The sequence below is a fragment of the Capsaspora owczarzaki genome, assembly GCF_000151315.2.
Source record: "Capsaspora owczarzaki ATCC 30864 unplaced genomic scaffold supercont2.1, whole genome shotgun sequence".
NCBI classification, from domain to species: Eukaryota; class Filasterea; order Ministeriida; family Capsasporidae; genus Capsaspora; species Capsaspora owczarzaki.
Genome location: NW_011887292.1, coordinates 3,578,452 through 3,595,296, shown reverse-complemented (window position 1 = coordinate 3,595,296; position 16,845 = coordinate 3,578,452). Strand labels below are relative to the sequence as shown.

At 52.3% G+C, this 16,845-nt stretch overlaps 7 protein-coding genes across 7 annotated transcripts; 4 read left to right on the top strand and 3 right to left on the bottom strand.

The window, feature by feature from the left end:
* The first annotated feature begins 307 nt into the window (after window positions 1–307).
* Window positions 308–2,217, top strand: CAOG_01121 (diaphorase). The gene is made up of 2 exons (XM_004365935.2): window positions 308–355; window positions 1,068–2,217. Exons 1-2 carry the CDS (start codon window positions 329–331, stop codon window positions 2,130–2,132), a joined length of 1,092 nt encoding a protein of 363 aa, XP_004365992.2. The 5' UTR covers window positions 308–328; the 3' UTR covers window positions 2,133–2,217.
* A 431-nt stretch (window positions 2,218–2,648) lies between these two features.
* CAOG_01120 (zinc finger protein) lies at window positions 2,649–4,622 on the top strand. Its single transcript, XM_004365934.2, has 2 exons — window positions 2,649–2,905; window positions 3,916–4,622. The coding sequence occupies exons 1-2, from the start codon at window positions 2,746–2,748 to the stop codon at window positions 4,290–4,292; spliced, it is 537 nt and encodes a 178-aa protein (XP_004365991.2). The 5' UTR covers window positions 2,649–2,745; the 3' UTR covers window positions 4,293–4,622.
* Window positions 4,623–4,821: 199 nt separating this feature from the next.
* Window positions 4,822–8,694, bottom strand: CAOG_01119 (hypothetical protein). Its single transcript, XM_004365933.2, has 3 exons — window positions 8,673–8,694; window positions 7,649–7,898; window positions 4,822–7,551 (listed from the first exon to the last, which is right to left on the bottom strand). The coding sequence occupies exons 2-3, from the start codon at window positions 7,784–7,786 to the stop codon at window positions 5,167–5,169; spliced, it is 2,523 nt and encodes an 840-aa protein (XP_004365990.1). The 5' UTR covers window positions 7,787–7,898; window positions 8,673–8,694; the 3' UTR covers window positions 4,822–5,166.
* A 716-nt stretch (window positions 8,695–9,410) lies between these two features.
* On the top strand, window positions 9,411–10,820 carry CAOG_01118 (hypothetical protein). The gene is made up of 4 exons (XM_004365932.2): window positions 9,411–10,144; window positions 10,251–10,326; window positions 10,431–10,483; window positions 10,568–10,820. Exons 1-4 carry the CDS (start codon window positions 9,535–9,537, stop codon window positions 10,729–10,731), a joined length of 903 nt encoding a protein of 300 aa, XP_004365989.1. The 5' UTR covers window positions 9,411–9,534; the 3' UTR covers window positions 10,732–10,820.
* Window positions 10,780–13,295, bottom strand: CAOG_08477 (hypothetical protein). Its single transcript, XM_011271747.1, has 4 exons — window positions 13,108–13,295; window positions 11,325–11,977; window positions 11,109–11,182; window positions 10,780–11,016 (listed from the first exon to the last, which is right to left on the bottom strand). Exons 1-4 carry the CDS (start codon window positions 13,211–13,213, stop codon window positions 10,902–10,904), a joined length of 948 nt encoding a protein of 315 aa, XP_011270049.1. The 5' UTR covers window positions 13,214–13,295; the 3' UTR covers window positions 10,780–10,901.
* Window positions 13,296–13,323: 28 nt separating this feature from the next.
* Window positions 13,324–15,843, bottom strand: CAOG_08476 (hypothetical protein). Its single transcript, XM_011271746.1, has 3 exons — window positions 14,077–15,843; window positions 13,755–13,932; window positions 13,324–13,653 (listed from the first exon to the last, which is right to left on the bottom strand). The coding sequence occupies exons 1-3, from the start codon at window positions 15,799–15,801 to the stop codon at window positions 13,469–13,471; spliced, it is 2,088 nt and encodes a 695-aa protein (XP_011270048.1). The 5' UTR covers window positions 15,802–15,843; the 3' UTR covers window positions 13,324–13,468.
* Window positions 15,844–16,204: 361 nt separating this feature from the next.
* Window positions 16,205–16,712, top strand: CAOG_08475 (hypothetical protein; the record flags this gene model as incomplete). Its single annotated transcript, XM_011271745.1, has 1 exon — window positions 16,205–16,712. A coding segment is annotated over one exon (508 nt), but the record flags the coding sequence as incomplete, so codon positions are not given.
* Between the last annotated feature and the right edge of the window lie 133 nt (window positions 16,713–16,845).

Genomic DNA, 16,845 nt, shown 5'->3' with positions numbered 1-16,845 from the left:
AAGAACGCGCGCAGCTACAGGTGTGCGCGCGCCCTTGTGCCATCGGACGCTCGCAACGCGGTGACGATGGGGAAGGTGGCCAGCGATGCGTGAGCTTCCCGCCCAATTCCGTCATCTTTCAACCTGTCATTTTGGGACGAGAATTCTCCGAGTTTTTCAGGGGTTTTTTTTCTCTTGTCTTGCATTAATTTATTCCATGGCACGCGTTGTATTTTTATGGTTGGATTGAATGCTGGATTGAATGACGGAAATCGAACAGCAACAAACATGCACAAGAAACCAAAAAGAGCGGCAACTCCAAAAATCACTCCATTTTCATACAACAAAGATGGATTCCTTCATTGGACTGCTCCAAGTAACGTGTTTGAACCCACCACCCGCTCTATTTGTTGATTCCATGCTTGCACTTTGCGTCGTGCGCTTATTCCGCTGGGCAGTGAAGAAGAAGGGCGAACCTCATGCTTTGGTCGTTCCCGCGCGCGTCAGCTTTTTGCCCTCTTCTCCATTTCCCACTTTGCTGCACCTCCTTCCACCGAGTCAGGGGGGGGGCTTTTTGAGTGTATTCGTTATGCTATCCTGTGGTCTTCGTTCCCTCCCCAACTCTCTCTCTCCGTCTCCCTCTCTCCGTCCTTCTCCCTCTTGCGTTTCTCACAGCGCTGCGAAATGGGGTGACTTGAGCCACGCGCTGCCACGTTCGCTTCCGTTCTTCCCATTCTCGCCCCTCTCCCTCTCTCGCTCTCTCCCTCTCTCTCTCGCTCCCTCTCCCCCTTTTCGACGGCATTCTCACACCTCGCTACGGTGCTCCCACTCAAAACCACACTCCACCATCGCTTACAGTTTGTTACCTCGCTCGGAACTCGCTCGATTTTTTTTTTTTTTTTTTTGTTTGTTGGGGTTCGGCTTATTTTCCATTCTGCTTTCTCGCGCTTCTTTCTCACTTCACTTCACTTCACTTCACATGTCATGCTCGGTCATCGCCGGTCAAAATGAGCCCTTTGAACACAGCTGCAGCAGTTGGGGGCGGGAAAGTCAAACCCAATGCTCACTCAACTTTACACTGTGTACAGTCAAACTCGAGCTACATTCTGGCGGTCGCAGCAATCGCCTTCACCTGGATGGTGGCCCAGAAGATGGGCGGCGGTGGTGCGCCTGGATCTGGCAACTCGCGTGGAGCGGCCGCCTCGTGCCCGTTCGTGAACAGCGGCGCTGCTGCTGCTTCTTCCACTTCCACTGCCACGGCGACCAACACGGAAGTCGCCTCGGCCGCGGCTGGCCAGGCGCCCCCAAAGCTGAGCCCTGGACATCCCCGTGTGACTGCTGAAGGCCGACTGATTGCCCTCGACCCGGAGAACAAGATTGCCTTCAAGCTCGTCAAGAAGGAGCACATTAGCCACGACACACGCCGTTTCCGCTTTGCGCTGCAGTCGCCCGAGCACGTCCTGGGGCTGCCGATTGGCAAGCACATGAACCTGAGCGCCAACATTGGCGACCAGCTCGTCGTTCGCCCGTACACGCCAACCTCGTCGGACGACGACCTCGGCTACTTTGAGCTCGTGGTCAAGGTTTACTTTAAGAACGTGCACCCCAAGTTCCCGGAAGGCGGCAAGATGTCGCAGTACCTCGAGGGCCTGCGCATCGGCGATACCGTTGATGTGATTGGACCCAAGGGCCGCATCACCTACCAGGGCAACGGCCGTCTCTCGGTCTGCGAAATTAACAAGCCCGAGGCGTTCCGCCAGGCCAAGCATTTCGGTCTGATTGCTGGCGGCACGGGCATCACCCCCATGCTCCAGGTTATTGCTGCCGTCCTCAAAAACCCCAAGGACACGACCACATTGTCACTGCTGTTTGCCAACCAGACCGAGAACGACATTCTCGTGCGCGACATGCTTGAACAGTACGCCCGCGACCACCCGACCCGCTTCAAGGTCTGGTACACGCTCGACAAGGCCCCCGCCGGCTGGAAGTTCTCTGAGGGCTTTATCAACGCCGACATGATTGCCGAGCATCTCCCCGCAGCCACCCCCGACGCTCAAATTCTCATGTGCGGACCTCCGCCCATGATCAACTTTGCCTGCATTCCCAATCTCGAGAAGCTTGGTTTCACTGCCGAGCAGTTCCTCAAGTTTTAAAAAACAATGTCCTGTACAATTTGACAATTTGAGTGTTTTTGTTGGTAACGCGATTCATAGAAAAAATAAACTGCGTGAGCTTTGACTGAGAGTGCATGTGCGAACAGCATTGCGATGTATTTCCCAGAGCCGGAGCAAGTTGTGGAGCTGATCGAAAGCAGAAATGATCTATTTCGCTGTGTCGGTTTTTTTTTTTTTTTTTTCCCTCCGCTGTTTGTTCTCGACAACGAATACGATAAGCATTGTTCTTTTTTGCAAACTATTGGTGCTATCGTGGCGAGCTCGTCCTTGCATCGTGGTCAAGCGCGTGACATCATTCTCTCGCTTTGGTCGTCGGCCGATGACAACAAATGTCTACTTTCACTCGTACCAAATCCAGAGCCTTTTCACCACCGAGTTCTGCGCACCACTCGGTTTCTTTACTCTATTGTGAGTGGTGGTGGTGGTGGTTGGCGATGTAGCAGCAGCATGATGTCTTATTGCCTCGTTGTCTTCTTCTTTTTTGGGGAGGATTTTCGCCGTTTCAGTCTCACTTTTTGTTCGCTGCTTTTTTTCTTTTTCTATTTTGTTTTATTTTTCGTATTTTTTTCAAGCCACTAGTTTTTCTTCTTCCATGGACGCCTCGAATCGAGACATGCAATCAACGCTGTGCGCGAACGGCTGCGGCTTCTTCGGCAACGCCAACTTTAACAACATGTGCTCCAAGTGCTTCAAGGAGCAGCAGAGCAAAGCACAGGCACAGGCAGCGCCCCTCAAGCCACTAGCACAAAGCGGTGAGTCGATTTTTCCTTCTTCTTCTTCTTTTCCTCTTTTTTTTTTTTTTCCTTCTTATCCTGTTGGCGTTGTTTGGCGCGAGTCGTGTGTTTTGCGGGCTCCCAGCGAGAGGGTGTAGAGGCGCGATTGTGGCTCTCGCGCACGCCTGCGCATCCCCGCACGCAACCCCCCGAGGCCTGCACGCCCTTTGCATCCACGGTAGCATTGTCATGAGGGGCTGCCCGCAAAAAAAAAAAAAAAAAAAAAAAAAAAAAGGCGTTTTTAAGCAATGATTGCCCTTGTTGTTTTGGAGAGAGCGTTGTGCCCTCCCTGCCATCCGCCGCTAGCCTTGCTTCTGCTTGTTGTGCAAGATGAGTGTCTTTCATCTTGTAGCGCTGAGGAGCAGCCACACCTCCAGCAACCAAACGAAAACAGCAAGAAAAAAAAAAGGGTCGGCTGCTTTTTTTTTTTTTTTTTTTTTTTTTGGGCGCACCGCGTCATCTGTTCTGGCTGTTCAGCCGAGTCGATGCTGTTGGTGCTTCCGCGTTGCCATTTCCCCTTGCGTCTCCACACTCGCTGGGTCGTCATTCCACACCCTCTCGTCGTCCATCATCGTCTCCCCCGCGCTCTCTCTTTTTGCTTGCCTTGCTTTGCTTGCCCGCCTTCTCTCTTTTTCTGGCTTTTTGGACTTTTTTTTTTTTTTTCTTTTTTTTTTCGACTTTTTTTTTTTTTTTTTTTGTTTCCAAACCGCTGATGACGCGACACTCGGTTGTTGCTCTGGTCGACCGTCCCCGCTCAACACTCCCACACACACCCCCGATGCTCCCAAATGTGGAGACATTCAAGTTGTACTTTTGCAGTGCGCGCGGGGCGTGTTTGTTCCGTATTCGCTCCTTTGTTTGCTCGCTCCTTCGTTTGTGGTTTTGTTCCAGTTCTCAATGAGGCTCACCTCCGTCTGTTACCTCTTCTCCCCCTCCCTTGTTTTTTTGTTTTGTTTTTTTTTCTTTGGCTTGGCTTTCTATCTGTACAGCACCAATGGCAATCCCTGGTGCCCGTGTCTCTAGCATGTCCGTGTCTCCGGCGTCGAACGCCTCGCCAATGTCACAATCGCCTCTTTCAACGAGCCCAAACACGGCCATGATGAACATGTTGTCGACCTCGGCCCCCGCAGGAAGCAGCAATATGGATATGTTGTCGTCGTCGCCCTCCAAGAGCTCTAATCGGTGCCTCGAATGCTCGAAACGCGTTGGTCTGGCTGGATTTAAGTGCCGGTGTGGAGGCCTATTTTGTGGTCTCCACCGCTATTCGGACAAACACAACTGTAATTTCGACTACAAGACTGCAGGTCGTGAAATGATTGCCAAGGACAACCCAGTCGTCGTCAAGGACAAGATTGAGCGCATTTAAACGTTGTTTCTTTTCTTTTCTTTTGCTTTGTTTTTTTTTTTTAATTCTTTCATTTCTGTTCATGCGCTTGTTCGTTACTGGGGTTTCTGATATTTGTGTTCGTTCTGGCTGTTCTTCCTTCGGTACCGTTTCGGCCAATATGTGGCCAACTGTCTCTGTAGGCGTTGATTTTCGGTCGTGTTCGTGCGCGCTGTGCAGTGGGTGTTTGCTGTTTGTTTGTTCCTGGTTTTTTTTTTGGGGGGGGGGGTGCTTGATTCCTGCTTGGTGTACTTGTTTCCTGCGTTTGTCTCGGCTGCGTTGTAAAGTTTCAATGAAAGCTAGTGCTTTTTTCACTTGTGTGCGGACTGATGTGTTTGAGTGCACCGTCCTCCTATCTCCCTTGGCCATCCATTCGAGTTTGTCATGGCACTTACTCGCTTGATTCAGCACCGGCTTGATTCAGCACCAGCACGATCACAAAACAGGTTGGGAATGCGGATGCAACGAATCTACATCTTCAACTAGCCACGCCCGAAGGACAAATCGCAAGCAGCAACAAAAGAAAGTGTAATTAGGGCAACAGGTGCACACAATCACAACAGCAGGGTCAAAATCGAAGGGGGGGGGTCATTAACAAGTTCGTGGTGTCCAAGTCCACCATCAAAAAGACAAAAAAAAAAACAAGCGCAAAACAAACCAACAAAAAAAGCATTATCAGGAAACCAACATTTGATCAAAGATCAAAAGCAAGGTAATGTGCTGCTGCAGCACACAATCAAAAAAGTAACAAAACACAGGCCTTAGAAAAGCAAAACAAGAAGAAAAAAAAAACAAGGAAACTAAAACCACATCGTCATCTCGACGTTCGGCTTCGTCCTCGAGGTCAACAACCTACTTAACGGCCCGCTCGGAGGGGATTGGAAAAGTCACCATCGTCGCTGGCGTGGGAGAGCGGGTTGTCGCCGTGGGAAGAAAATGCTTGAACGTTGCCGCCTTTCGCCATGAGATCGCTGGCCGAAATGATGCCACCCGAAGAGGGGCCAGCACCGTCGGGGCGACGCTTCTTGGCCGTGAGGGTGGCAGAACGCGCCAGGGGGTTGGAGAAGTCGGATTCCTCCTCGGTCATGTAGAGAGGGTTTTCAATCTGCATGAGCTCCTTGTCCGTCAAGCGGCTCAAATCAACGTCCTCGCGCATCACGACAGTGCTCGGGCGCGCCGTCGTCGTGCGCTTTGTGGCGGCGATCGAGAGCGCGGTGGCGGCAGAGAGCGTGCTGTTGTTGTACACGTGCTGACCAGCGGAGGCGTCCACGCTGGCGGCGCTCATCGGGTTCAATGGGTTGTTAAAGGTGCCAGCCGAGTGGTGGTCGGCAAGCGGGTTGTCGAACGCCGCGCCTTCGACATCGGCCATGGGGTTGCCAACGCCTTGCTTCATGCGGCGAGTCATCAGCTCAAACTCTTGCTTCTGGGCGTAGTTGTAGGAAATCTTGGCTTGCGTGCTACGCTTGCGGCGCCAGATGACAAACAGGATGATGACCACAATCAGGGCCAAGAGGGCGAGACCGACAGCAATGCCAATGTTTCGGGAGGTGGCAGCCGAGTTCGAGGCAGCCGTCGGGACGCAGACCAGGTGGTTGGTCGATTCGTCGCGCGATGTTTCGTAGCCCTCGGGGCAGGACAGGGTGTCAGGGGTCACGCAAACGTACTGGCCTGAGTACAAGTTGGTGTTGGGCACGGCAACGGGCAGACAAAGCCTGGTCGTGGAGCAATCCAGCGAGCCCGCCTGGCCACTGTCGCAGGGGTTGGGGCGCTTTGCACACGCTTGGCGGTTGCGCTGGAGCACGGGATCGTAAATAGTCGTTTCAATGTAGCCAGTGCCGCAACCACCACACGAGTACTTGTTATCGCCGAGGTAGAGGGTGTTTCCGCTTCCATCCAGCGTGAATGCCGGGAAGCACTCGCGGTTTTGGGCCGCACAGGCGCTGTAGCCGGCGGATGGCACACGGCAAGGGTTGGGGATGAGCACGCAGGCGAGGCGGTTGGGCGTAAGTGTGTAGCCAGGCTGGCACTGCGCGTCGTTGCCGCAAGTGTACGCGCCAGTGTACAGAGGGAAGAGCGAGCCAGCAGAGTCCGGCGTGACCGCAGGCACGCAAGTCGTGTAGCCAAGACCGGTGCAGTTATCGGCGCCATAGTTGCCAGTGCTGCACGGGTTGATGACGACCTGGCAGTACAGCTGCGAGTTGCCAGCATCCGTGATGGCGACAAAGCCAGGCGGGCAAGTGTCGCCGCACGACGCTTTGCCGGTGAAGAGCGCCTCGTGCACACCGTCGCCGATGGTGATAATCTCGGGAATGCACGTCAGGCCGCGCCCGCCATCCGCTTGACGACAGGTGACGGACGCTTCAGATTCGAACGATGCACACGGGTTGTCAATCTTTCGGCACTCGCCGCTGGCGCGATAGAATCCAGGACGGCAGGTCGAGCACTGGTAGCCACCAGTGTACATGCCTGCAGAAAGCGTCTCGGGGATGCATTCGAGGTTGCCCTGGTTGACCACGCAGTCGCGGTAGCCCGCATAGCCGGGAAGGCAAGGGTTGAAGGTGCGCTGGCAGGTGAAGCCATCGCCCATAAAGCCAGTCTCGCACAGGCATGTAAAGTTGCCGGCAGAAATCTTGGTGCACTTGCCGTACAGATGGCAGTTGCCATTGTTGAGGAAGTCGTCCGTTCCGTTGGTGATTTGCGGCGAGCAGTCGATGGTGACCTGCGTGGACGAGATGCTGTAGCCGCCGTAAGGGTCGGTGACTTGCAGCGTGATGGTAAACACGCCAGGGAAGTGGAACTGGTGGTAGACTTCCGACTTGCCCGCAGCGCCCTTGGTGCAGTCGCCAAACAACCACGAGTACTGGAGATTCGTGCCAGACACGTCGTATGCCTCCGCCTGGAACTGGAAGTTGGTGCCCACGGCAACTTGGCCGTTGTACGGCACAAGCGTAGAACCGTCGCGCACGTACGACAGAATGTTCGAGATGACCGGGTTGGTGTTGAGCACACGCACCTTCATCTCGGTCGACACTTGGAATGTCGGGTTGCTGCCGCCCTTCAGCGTGTTTTCGATAAAAACGCGGATCGTGTACGACGCGTCGGTGCCGGCCGCGACAGAGTTTGGCACAGCGTAGACCTTGTCGACCTTGGTGTTGTTGATGATGCCCGTGTGTGTGCCGTCGCCAAACGTCCAAGAGTACGTGAGGAGCATGTTAGCCGGGACGTTGGTGACGGAGACGGTCTGAGTTGTGCCAGTGTGGTCGGGGCAGTGTGAGACACAGTTACTAAACGATTTCCAAAACAACGGGGGAAAAACCAATCCCATTGCTTTTTCTTACCCAGGTGTTTGAATCGCCCTCGTTCACATTGACCGGGCCTGAGATGGTCGCGACGGAGACGAGTCCAGCGACAAGCTGAGCGGCCGACAGAGCGAGCAAAGCAACGCTCAGGCACACAATCCAGCTGTTGCGAATCATGGTTTTTTGTTTTCGGTTTTGTGCCTCTCGTTTGGCTTCAGTGAGATTACTTTGAGACCAGAGGTGTGTTGTTGTTCTGTTTGGATGAAGGTTGTTCTGTTTGTACTTGAATCTGTTTGTGAAACAACAACAAAAAAAAAAAAAAAGCGATGAGTTTTGGTTTTAAAAAAAAAAAGCAATCAAAAAAAAAAAAAAAAAAAAGCTAACGCGAGTCGACTTCACCGCTGCTTTTTTTTGGGGGGGGGTCAGTTTGCTGACACGCGTGCAACTGAACAACAGTTCAATGCCGAGAGCGGGAGAGTGTGCGGCGGGGGGGTGAAAGACTGGGAGGCAGATAAAACCCAGCTGGGATGGAATGAAAAATAAACACTTAATTGATTGCGGGGGTTTCGCTTATTGAATGCAACGTTAAAATGCAATAATCCTACGAAAAGTTCACTGTGGGATATAAGAAAAGAGTGGCGGATTCACCCTTTTCCCTCGTGCCTTCTTTGCATTGGATGTTTGATTGTCTCTCGCTGTGCTCTGCCCGCCTCGGAGCTCGCTGCACGCCGACTTGTAACGTCGTTCTTGTTTTTGTCGAGCACGTCTCTGTCCAGCTGGGCGGCGACGACTGGCGGTTGAAAAGGGGTCAAAGAACAAACACCGCAATCCCAAAAAAAGCGAAAAAAAAAAAAAAAAAAAAAAGGAGGGCTGCGGAACCCGCAAAGCGCCGTTCGCTGTATGCATCTGTATGGGTGGAGGGGGGTGTAAAAAGAGAGAGGGGGTGATAGAGGACGAGGTGGGTCACGAGGGTGGTGGTTGGGGGGTGACAAGCGCGACGGAGACCAAGCTGAGCCAGTCAAAGGAGAAAAGAAAAAAAAAGAAAAAAAAAGGATCGACTCACATTGAAAATGAAAAAAAAAAAAGGAAAAAAAAAAGAAAAAAAAAGAGTGCCCTTGCATTGAAGCAACACTTAGAGCAAATCAGTGGACATTGACGAGTTGACGAGTGGATGGCAAGCACAAGCACAGATGCATGCTTCATTCACATATTGCTTTTCGTTGAAATTGACACGGGTGCGACTCACGGGCGACCGAAAATCGGCCGAATTCTGCCAACCTGAGCTTCAACGTGCTCGCGTTCGATGAGGAGCCTGTGTGCTGGTACCGGTGCAACAAAAAAAGAATGTCCGTATTGATATTCATCTGACGAGGGCAGGTGGGCTTGCCTAACTCTATGTATGCATTTTGGTGGAATCAGTACGTGCTCTGTCAACCATTGGTTTGAAGTCGGCAGTTACTCGCCAAAATCTGCTTTTTGCAAATCGCCATCCAGGACGGAGTAACGTAAACTTTGACTTCACTAATATACTTTCACATCATCGCTACTACATGACATGAAAAAATCCGCGCATTAACTCTTGCCAATTCACTGCAGGAGTCGTTCAAAGTGCGAGAGAAACTTGTATCAATCACAAAGACTCTCATCAAGCACCTTCTTCCACCGTTCTTTTCAGATCATGCAATAAAATTATATTTACAATCCTATGGCAACCAAGACATCTCAATCTCTTGCAAGAATACCCGAAAATCCGGCATGCAAAGTGACCCGTCCAAATTCGGAACAGCCTTCAGTCCAATCCGTGTCCTACTCCATTCAGGTCCACCTCCGTGACCCCTCACCCCTCACACAAAAAACCACCATCCACACTCCAACATACATACAACATTGCGACGTCAGAGGGGAACGACGACCACCGCATCCGGATGTCCATCACGTTCGACTGGGCCAAAATCAAACCCGCACATGCGGACTTGCTCAAGGACCTGCTGAACGCCAAGTTGCGCGAGGCCGCGTCCTCCAAGGTGCTGCCCGACCTGCTTGGTCCGATTGTTGTCACGGAAGTTGCGCTGGGCAGCACGCCACCGCGCGTCGATATCGAGGCCCTGTCCGATCCGCTCGCCTTGTTCTCCGATCCCGCGCTGGCCGTTCAGTTTGCGACGGTCGTCGGCGGCAAACGCAAGGCCGAGCCAGCAAAGTCGAGTTCTGACGTGGCGTCCAGTGACTCGTCTTCCGCCACGGGAGACACGCAGCTGCAGCCGCCGCGCTTGGCACCGCCCGCGGGAAAGCGGCCATCGCCGTTCGCCAATCTGGGCGCCAAGGCGGACGCATCATCGCCACCGTCACAGCCGACATTGCCAGCCCCACCGCCGTCCATCACGGTTGCAGATCCAGACGCCGTGCAGCTGCAGTTTGCGCTCGCGTACACTGGCGATGTGACGATTACCGTGGAAACCGACATTCGCGTCAACACGCCCGTCCCAGGGTTTATCAGCCTGCCCATCACGCTTGGCGTAACCGGGTTGAACGTTTCAGGTGTGGAATTGTTTTTTTTTTTTTGGCTTGTCAGGTAGAGGCTTGCAGCAATGGTTGAAGAGTTCCCTTTGCTCACCTGTTCGATTGGTGAATGGGGTTTTGGCAGGTCGAGTCATTGCCGCTCACAACATGCGAGAAAAGACCGTCTGCGTGACCGTTCTGCCGTTGAATTCAAGTACAAGGTATGCAGATTATTCTCGTTGACTCGAGAGCAGTCAAAAAGTGCGACCTTCGTCGACAATGATGGCTGAGTTTTGGTTTGTTTTGTTTTTCTGGTTGAAAACAGTCCTCTGGCCGATCTGCGTTTGAAAACAACACTAGGAGATCCTGACAAGAAGCGTACGTCTTTATTACAAACATGCTACGACTTGTACGGCAATGTTGTCAATGTGCTGACTTGATGATTGCTGTTTCGCGTTCTAGTTCTGAAACATATCGAACAGCTCGAATCCTTCATTGTTCGGCAGCTGCGGCAAGTAATACACGAAAAGGTTGTCTATCCGCGATTTATCAAAGTCCTACTAGACAAGTCAGCCGGGAAGAATAGCGACGCGAGCGACTCAACCAAGGGCCCAACCGCTCAGTGAAAGTTTCCGCACGCCTTCGCTCGTCTCTCTGCGCTGATTTCATCTGTATCATCCATGTATAACTTGTATTATAAACGATTATTGGGAAGAAAACAACCACACCGAGAAAAACAACAACAAAACCAGAACACAAGCCGTCCAGAATCAGACAGCAAAAGCATTGTCCCGCCTTAGAGCATGCCCTCAACGGCGATAAGAGCATCGTAGATTCGCTCGTAGAGAGTAAACACAATGGCAACGTCCAAGCAGACACGGCCAAGGCGAGGAGTAGTGCCCTTGTAGAAACTGCCCCACAAAATCAAGCGACGAGTTCAGGTCAGTCAACCGGCGCTTGAAAAGACATCAGTTTTTGGTATAGCACAGTGCACATGACTTACGCAAAGAAGCCCTCGTTCTTCCAGATTTGCTTGGTGCAATCCCATGCGTTCTTGTATTTGTGTCGGTCGAGGCCCTACAGAGAATCGATTGCAATGTCAGAATCGTGTCAACCCTTCCTCACGGCGCAACCAAACGACACTAGCGTCCTTTTCCGCCTTCTCACCCCCCTCACAAACACAACCATACAAGAACATAGAAGATCTGCTTTTCCTCACCTGCATGCGCGTCTTGACGACATCAATAGGCGTGTTACCAAAGACAGAGGCGGCACCGGCGAGGGCACCACTGCTGAGCGTTTGGAGAACACCAAGCTTCTTTGAATCATCGCCGCCCTTCATCCAGTTGGTAATCTTTCCGTAGACGACAAATCGAATGGCCTGGTTGCTGCCCTGCTTGAGGATGGTGGGGCCGAGACCTTGGTAGATGCCGGCAAAGCCTTCGGTCTTGACGATGGTGCTGACGCCGTGCGCAAAGCCGCGGTACTTTGGCTGAGGTTGGTTTTGGTCGTGGATAAACTTGACCTTGATGGTCTCCATGGGGCACACGGCGAAAATGGCCTCGGTGACACCAGCACCAAGGCCGCAGCCGAGCGTCTGGAGGGTGGTGAGCTTGCCGTCCTTGTCGGCAATCTGGTTTTTGAAAAACTCGAACGAGGCAAAGCGAATGGCCGACTTTGGGATGGAGCCGTACAGCAGCGAGCTCAAGCCGCGGTACAAGCCAAAGAAGCCGCGCTCCTTGATGGTGGAGGTGACGACATGGATCGGGCCCTTGTACTTTGGTTGTGCTGCGCGCTCGTCGAGCTGGAGCTGTGTCTTGACAAACTCGGTCGGGAAGGTGATGAGGATTTCAATGCCGCCAGAGATGCCGCCTGCGCGCCGCGATTGGGAGCAGAGATTCGAGGTTGGAGATCAGAGGTTCAAAGTGAGATGATGAGGTGATGATGAGTGATGATGAGGATGATGATGATGATGGAGTCGTCACAGTCCCATTCACAGTTCACAGTTCGCAAAAAAAGTTCGCCACAGTGTGAGACAGCCTGCGATCGCTCATTCTCTCCATCATCAACACACTCATTACAATCAATCAATTCATTTCATGCACTCACTTTCACTTTGCTTTGATTCAATGAATGATTTGTCAACGCAACGACATAACAGCAAAAAGAAAAAAAAAAAAAAAAAAAAGTCACGGATCTCAGCAAAGTTTCAATCCAAAAAAAAAAAAAAAAAAAAAAAGAAGAAGAAAAAGGAGAAGAAAGTGGGACGACTTTTTTTTTTTTTTTTTTTTGTTGTGCGCTCGCTGTTATAACAAAAACAATTTCATGCGATTGGCGGTTTTTTGTGTGTGTTTTGAGTGCGTTTTTGAGTGTTGATTGAATTTTGTTTGTGGAAAAAGAAAGCAGAGAAAAACGAGAAGAGCGATGAAAGCAAAGAGAACACGGATTGAAAAAAAAAAAAAAAAAAGAAAAAAAAAAAAAAAAAGGGAAGCCAGTCAAACGACGAGATATTGTTGGGGAAGCGAAGCTCAACAAAACTCAATCAAACACAAGAAAGTCACGCAAACGCACAGAAATGAAACAGAAAAAACAAATGGAACGAAAACGCAAAATGCAAAGACAAAGTCAAAAAAACGCAAAGCAAAGCAACAGTTGAAAAAAAAAAAAAAAAAGAAAAAAGAAAGTGTGGCGAGGATTTTTTTTTTTTTTTTTTTTTTTGCGCATCCTGTTGTCCTCTTTTTTTTGCTGATGTGCGTTCGACACTGACTCACTCTCACTCACTCACTCATTCACTCATTCACTCTCACTCTCATTCACTCGCTCACTTGTGCATGTGCGCGTGTACTCGCAGTGGAAGAGAAGAGCGTCGTCGCTCAACAGCGAGCCCTTTCGCCTCACTCCCTCCCCTCCTCAATCCCATCCCTACACTACACTGTTGCACTTCCACCATTTTTGGTTTCACGGGGCTTTCGTTCGTTCGTTGTTGTTGTTGTTGTTGTTACCTGCGAGGATGGCCTTGCCGGGCGTCTTTTTCCGGCCGCTGTCGACAGGCGCAGGGACGACGTAGAACTGCCTGGGCGCAAGGAGATTGAGTGTCGAGCGATCCATTGGCCTGCAAAGATTAAAGATTGAGAAGACTGAGCGTGCTGAAAATTCAGATGCTCAGAGTGTGTGCTAACATCAACATTAACTTCATCATCGTCATACTAGTAGATGATGCATACTGGAGATAGAAAACGAAGATCAGTTCGCACAAAGAAGAAAATACAAAAAAAGAAAAACAACAACAAAATTCAATCAAACGCGTTCAAACTCATTGTCAATGGAACAACAAAAGACAAACATACAATCACTATCAACACGTTACATGGTCGGACGACGCGCAAGAACACGGGGATGAACTGGAAGTCCGCTGTGGGAGGCGGCATTTCGATGTCGCACATCGCCGACAAGCTGCCCAGCCAACCCCTTGCGCTCTGCACGCACTTGCTGCAGGCAGGCATCAAGTGTAAGTTCGACTTGCAGCCGGTTTTGGATAATCGGAATGTCTAGTAAGCAAATTCAATGGGAACAAGTGAATTTCAAACATGTCACCGAAATTCAACAACAACCCCCCTCAATAGCGACTAGGATTGATCTGTAAACGTACATGGCCAGGTGCATCGTTCCCCCAGCCGCAAGTAATGTTGCAAATCTTTCTCGTTCGGATTGCCAAGAACCTTTGCAAGATCCAACAAGCCGAGATCGGGCACAATCGTAATGTCGCCTTCGTAACGCTGGGTCAGCATTGGCTGGAACATTTTCGGGAACAAGCCAAGCTCCACGAGCTGTAACAGAAAAAAAGGGGGGGGAAAAAAAAAGGGGGGGGGGAAGTAAGTAAAAATAAACAAAAATCCAAACCAGGAGTCAACCAAAACACATCAAAAAACGGTTTCCCTCATCCACTGTGCTCTTTCAAAAATCACCCTCACCTGAATCACCCGATGCTTAATCTCCGAAAGTAGAATGGCCTTGCCCCACTCGCGCCAGACAGATGAAGAAAAGCTCTTTTTCGTGCTGCGCATGAAGGGCACGACATGCGGATTGACCTGGGACACGATAAACTGATTCACGTTGAACAGCTCAGACAGGCGAGCCATGGGCAGATCATTCTCGAGCGTACCGTCGCCCCACTTGTGCGAGGACGGGTTCCAGAGGACAATATCGCCGTTCTGGTTCTTGGCCTGCAGGTCGGCGGGGGCGTACAGGAAGGGCGATGCACACGAAGCCGTGGCGGCACTCCAGATACACACATTCGGCGCTGTGAGGTAGTTGAGAAGGCGCGGCATTTCGTGGCGCGTGGTGGAGGCGACGGTGATGTTGATGACTCGGCCAGTTCGGCGGTAGGCTTCTTGGAAGGTCACGTCTCCAATGTTACTTCGGACAAAGTCTTCGAGCTTGGAGGCGTCCATGAGGACACCCTGTGTCAGCAGACGCGTGATTTTTCGTCGCGCCGAACCGTGGCCCAAGCGATCAAACGCTCTAAAGTTGATGGCATTCGGCTCAAAGAATCCAGGCAGCTCTGCATCCGTGTGCGTTCCGAGGAATGCAGCGACAATGGCACCAATGGAGCCTCCCGAAATGATGCGCGGGAGCAGATTGAACTGAAACAGGGTTTTCACAACGCCAAAGTGGATCATGCCGAGCGACGCGCCGCCGGACAGCAAGAGCGCGGATCGCCCGAACGCCTGTCGCGCATCGTGGAAGAAGCGCTCCTTGGTGATGTAGTCGAACGAGGGATGCTGAGCCTCGCAGATGTCCAGCAGTTGCTTGACCATCTCGTCGTTGTACTCTTGGATGAGTTGCTTGGTGCCTACAAAGCTCTGCGTGAACAGCTCGGGGTTGTCAATTCCGCCATAATTCCGCTGGAGCCCTGCGCGCAGCAAGAAGACCATCTGCTGCAAATCACCCGAGAGGCGCGCTGCCCGGAGCTGTCCCAGGCGAATGCGCACAATGTGCACGTCAAACAGCGCCGACGAGTGGTCGCTGATGGTCCACGCGTCGTTCCCTTCGAGCTTGTCGTACTCTGCGGCAATCGCGTGCCACTCTGCAAAGCTCGCAGACTGCTTCATGGCCTCCTGGAACAGCACTCGCGCGCGGTGGTTTGGCGGGCGAATCCACGCGAGGACGCTTCGCAGCGGCGTTCGCACGCCAATGAAGAAGACCCACCGCAGCAGCGCCAGCAGCACCTGCGCCAAGTGGAGCACCAGCTGCACTGCGTCCAGTCGCGCGAGGGTTGCCCGGAAGCCCCGTCGCGGCTCATTCAGTCGGTGGTGGTGATGACGGGGTGGGTGACTGTCCCTGCCTCGCGTCCCGCGGCTGCTGCTGTTGCTGCTAGTAGCGTTGTGTGCGGTTGCTGCTGCTTCGGTGTGGGTCGGTGGCTGCTGAGCATGGCGAGCAGAGGCATCGGAAGCAGCAGCAGCAGCAGCAGCGCGAGGAAGTGAGCTTGGTCCCGCTGCGCCCGCTGCGTCTGCCACTGCTGCTCCTTGTGCTGCTGTTGTTGTTGTTGTTGTTGTTCGTGTTGGGTCTGCAGTGGTGGTGGTGGTGGTGGTGGTGGTGGTGCGGCGGAAGGTGAGTGCGGCTGGCCAGCGCGGCACTTGCTCACTCAGCTGCGTCCACAGCGACGAGAACGAGGACGACGACGCAGCAGCAGCCATTCACTCACTCACTCACACTCAATAGAAACAATGAAATGAATGATAAAGAAGGACTAGAGTTAATACGGGTTTGTCGAATCCACTCAATGCAAGTCCATACAATGCAACGAAGGCTCCTTCTTCATCCTTCAGTGCCATTGAATCATCAAACTCAGAGCCCAAGTTATAAATATCGTATTTCACTCTTCTTTTATTCTTTTGTGTTGTTTATTTCCAGTCTGAGCAGGTTTCTCAGTTTTGTACACACGGCTTATTTCCTCCCCGCATCAATCTCGAAGCCGGCACCTGACTCACTCACTCTCACTCTCACTCACTCACCTCACTCAAGTCTCAGTTCACACCCCTCTGCTGCGCAATCACAATCATGATGGCTGGGTGCTCGGCTGGTCGTTCGCTCGCAGTGATGACGGTTGCCTTTGCGCTCGTTCTGCTCTGCGTTGTGAGCCTCGCGACGGGCTCCACTGCGCGCCCCATCAACAACAACCAGCACAACAACAACAACAACGACAACATGGCCATCAGCACAAACACTGGCAGTGATAGGGGCGTCGCTGCTGCTGCTGGTGCTGCTGCGGGTGCTGCATTGCGCAGATCTCTACAGGCAGCGAACGAAGCCCCCGCCGCAATGCTGCTGCTGCTGCCTGCCAATGCCAATGTCAACGACAACCAGAACAACCAGAACAACCAGAACAAGAACCTGAACACGAATGACAGTGGCGACGAGCAAGCGAGCGCAGTCCGTCGTCGTGCGGCCGAACAGCTCGCTGCTGGTGACGTGTCAGCGAACCTCCGACAGGACGAAGAAGCCCAGGCGCAAGGACTGACGGTGGGTCGCCGCGCCGATGCCGGCGTGGACAACGACCCCAATGGCAATGAGCCCGAGCCCGAGACCGACACCCAGAGCGCGGGTGGTGACGATGACGACCCCTCCAAAGACGACAATACCAACGAAGACACCAAAGACGGCGATACCAATGGCAATGAGCCCGAGACCGACACCGAGACCGACAGGACGAAGACACCAAGAAGACACCAAGGACGGCA

Coding starts and splice junctions, on each gene's coding strand:
- CAOG_08476 (XM_011271746.1), bottom strand. CDS start 15,801: ATGGCTGCTGCTGCGTCGTCGTCCTCGTTCTCGTCGCTGTGGACGCAG. Junction 13,933..14,076: donor TTAAGCATCGGGTGATTCAG/GTGAGGGTGATT, acceptor TTTCTGTTACAG/CTCGTGGAGCTTGGCTTGTT. Junction 13,654..13,754: donor GGAACGATGCACCTGGCCAT/GTACGTTTACAG, acceptor TTTGCTTACTAG/ACATTCCGATTATCCAAAAC.
- CAOG_01121 (XM_004365935.2), top strand. CDS start 329: ATGGATTCCTTCATTGGACTGCTCCAA. Junction 356..1,067: donor CCTTCATTGGACTGCTCCAA/GTAACGTGTTTG, acceptor CACTGTGTACAG/TCAAACTCGAGCTACATTCT.
- CAOG_01118 (XM_004365932.2), top strand. CDS start 9,535: ATGTCCATCACGTTCGACTGGGCCAAAATCAAACCCGCACATGCGGAC. Junction 10,145..10,250: donor AACCGGGTTGAACGTTTCAG/GTGTGGAATTGT, acceptor GGGTTTTGGCAG/GTCGAGTCATTGCCGCTCAC. Junction 10,484..10,567: donor AGGAGATCCTGACAAGAAGC/GTACGTCTTTAT, acceptor TTCGCGTTCTAG/TTCTGAAACATATCGAACAG.
- CAOG_01119 (XM_004365933.2), bottom strand. CDS start 7,786: ATGATTCGCAACAGCTGGATTGTGTGCCTGAGCGTTGCTTTGCTCGCT. Junction 7,552..7,648: donor AGGGCGATTCAAACACCTGG/GTAAGAAAAAGC, acceptor GGCACAACTCAG/ACCGTCTCCGTCACCAACGT.
- CAOG_01120 (XM_004365934.2), top strand. CDS start 2,746: ATGGACGCCTCGAATCGAGACATGCAATCAACGCTGTGCGCGAACGGC. Junction 2,906..3,915: donor CAAGCCACTAGCACAAAGCG/GTGAGTCGATTT, acceptor CTATCTGTACAG/CACCAATGGCAATCCCTGGT.
- CAOG_08477 (XM_011271747.1), bottom strand. CDS start 13,213: ATGGATCGCTCGACACTCAATCTCCTTGCGCCCAGGCAGTTCTACGTC. Junction 11,978..13,107: donor CGGCAAGGCCATCCTCGCAG/GTAACAACAACA, acceptor CGCGGCGCGCAG/GCGGCATCTCTGGCGGCATT. Junction 11,017..11,108: donor AAGAACGAGGGCTTCTTTGC/GTAAGTCATGTG, acceptor TTTGTGGGGCAG/TTTCTACAAGGGCACTACTC.